At 41.1% G+C, this 1,629-nt stretch overlaps 1 gene segment (V, D, J or C); it reads left to right on the top strand.

Annotated features, from left to right (window-relative positions):
- Positions 1 to 262: 262 nt before the first annotated feature.
- On the top strand, positions 263 to 1,551 carry LOC126387407 (Ig heavy chain V region 6.96-like). The segment is given in 2 exon segments: positions 263 to 777; positions 869 to 1,551. Coding segments are annotated over 2 exon segments (366 nt in total).
- Positions 1,552 to 1,629: the final 78 nt, after the last annotated feature.

Here is a 1,629-nt window from a genome sequence, read left to right as displayed (position 1 = left end):
AGGGTGCAGAGAGTTGCAGTGATGGTGGATATAGTACATATGTAGAGTGTGACATCATAAGCAGTGAAGTTTAAGTGGACACCATGAAGACAGATGGTATTATAGAGGGGAAAACATGTAGAGGATGAACAGGAGAGGACCAAGCACAGAGCCTTGAGGGACACCTTGGGACAGAATAGCCATGGTAATGATGCAGTTGTTAATGCTGATGAATTGTTGTCTGTCTGTGAGATATGACTCAAGTGAGGAGAGGGCAGTACAGCTGATGTGGAGAGAGGATTTGGGTAACTGATATAGTGACAGGGAGTAAGGAAACCTAAAGTATGATTTCTTCTCTGAAAAAAACAGGGTTGGGGATCTAAATATAGAGCATTTAAGACAAATTTAATTGAAATATGTCAGACAAGTCTTAGGCATGCCAGTTTAGGGGGACTGTGAAATTAATATTGCAGCCATCCATCCATTAGCAAAACCCACTTATTCTTGGGGGTTGTGGGGTGCTGGAGCTAATCCCAGGTGACATTGGGTGAGAGACGGGGAACTCCTGACCTTGTCCCAATTACTGGGCTCACTGACATTACATTTTCATCGAACAAAAACTTAATATCAGGTCCAATCTGGCTGCATCCTCCCTGTGAGGAGGAGTCAATGCAAAACTCAGATATCTTCCACCTCTACTTATCTGACTGCAGAGAGGAGGACAGAGAACAGTGGACACACAGTTTAACATGATGGACTATAGGACAGGACTGCTGCTTTTAACTATCCGCTGGGCAGGTGAAGATTTTTTTTACTGATCTTGATTTGACATATTTTTATTTGTGCTTCCAACGAAATGCATGACATGTGTATACTTTTGTCTTGACAGGTGTTGATGGTCAGACTCTGACAGAATCTGAACCAGTGATTAAAAGGCCTGGAGAATCTCACAGACTGACCTGTACAGCCTCTGGATTTAACTTTGGTGGCCCCTATATGCACTGGATCAGACAGGCTCCTGGAAAAGGACTGGAGTGGGTTGCCAGGATTGAAAGTGGCAGTGGTAGCAGCAAGCTCTACCCTCAGTCAGTTCAAGGCCAGTTCACCATCTCCAGAGACAACAGCAGAAAGCAGGTGTATCTGCAGATGAACAGTCTGAAGACTGAAGATTCTGCTGTTTATTATTGTGCTCGAGAGCCACAGTGACTGGAGTTGGTTGAGCAGCTGTACAAAAACCTACACCACTTATTTTAGGCTGGCAGAGCCCAAGCATGAAATACTTTTGTAGAATATATCTTAAATATTATACATTTTTTTTCTTTTTTTTGTACATGTTGTTTACATCACAAATATAAGAACACATTACCTTTGTCCCTGCAATATAGAAAGTCCCGAAAAGTGTTCCTGAGGAAAATTTATTCTAAACATTACACACACAAAAAAACTCAAAAACCACTCGTTCATAAAAGGGCCAAAGACAGCACAACATGATAACTGAAATTAAACCACGACAAAAACTTTACATTTCTACAAATGAAGACACACTAATGTTTGTAAGTTATGTGGAATCTACATTGAGTCATAATATGAATGAAAAATAATGTTGCTTTTCCTTCATAAAATCACCAGAGGGCAGTCAGTGTCAAGTTT

Source organism: Epinephelus moara, unplaced genomic scaffold (assembly GCF_006386435.1).
Source record: "Epinephelus moara isolate mb unplaced genomic scaffold, YSFRI_EMoa_1.0 scaffold4088, whole genome shotgun sequence".
Lineage (NCBI taxonomy): Eukaryota > Metazoa > Chordata > Actinopteri > Perciformes > Serranidae > Epinephelus > Epinephelus moara.
Note: the sequence above shows the minus strand (reverse complement) of the source record. Positions and strands in the feature narration are given on the sequence as shown.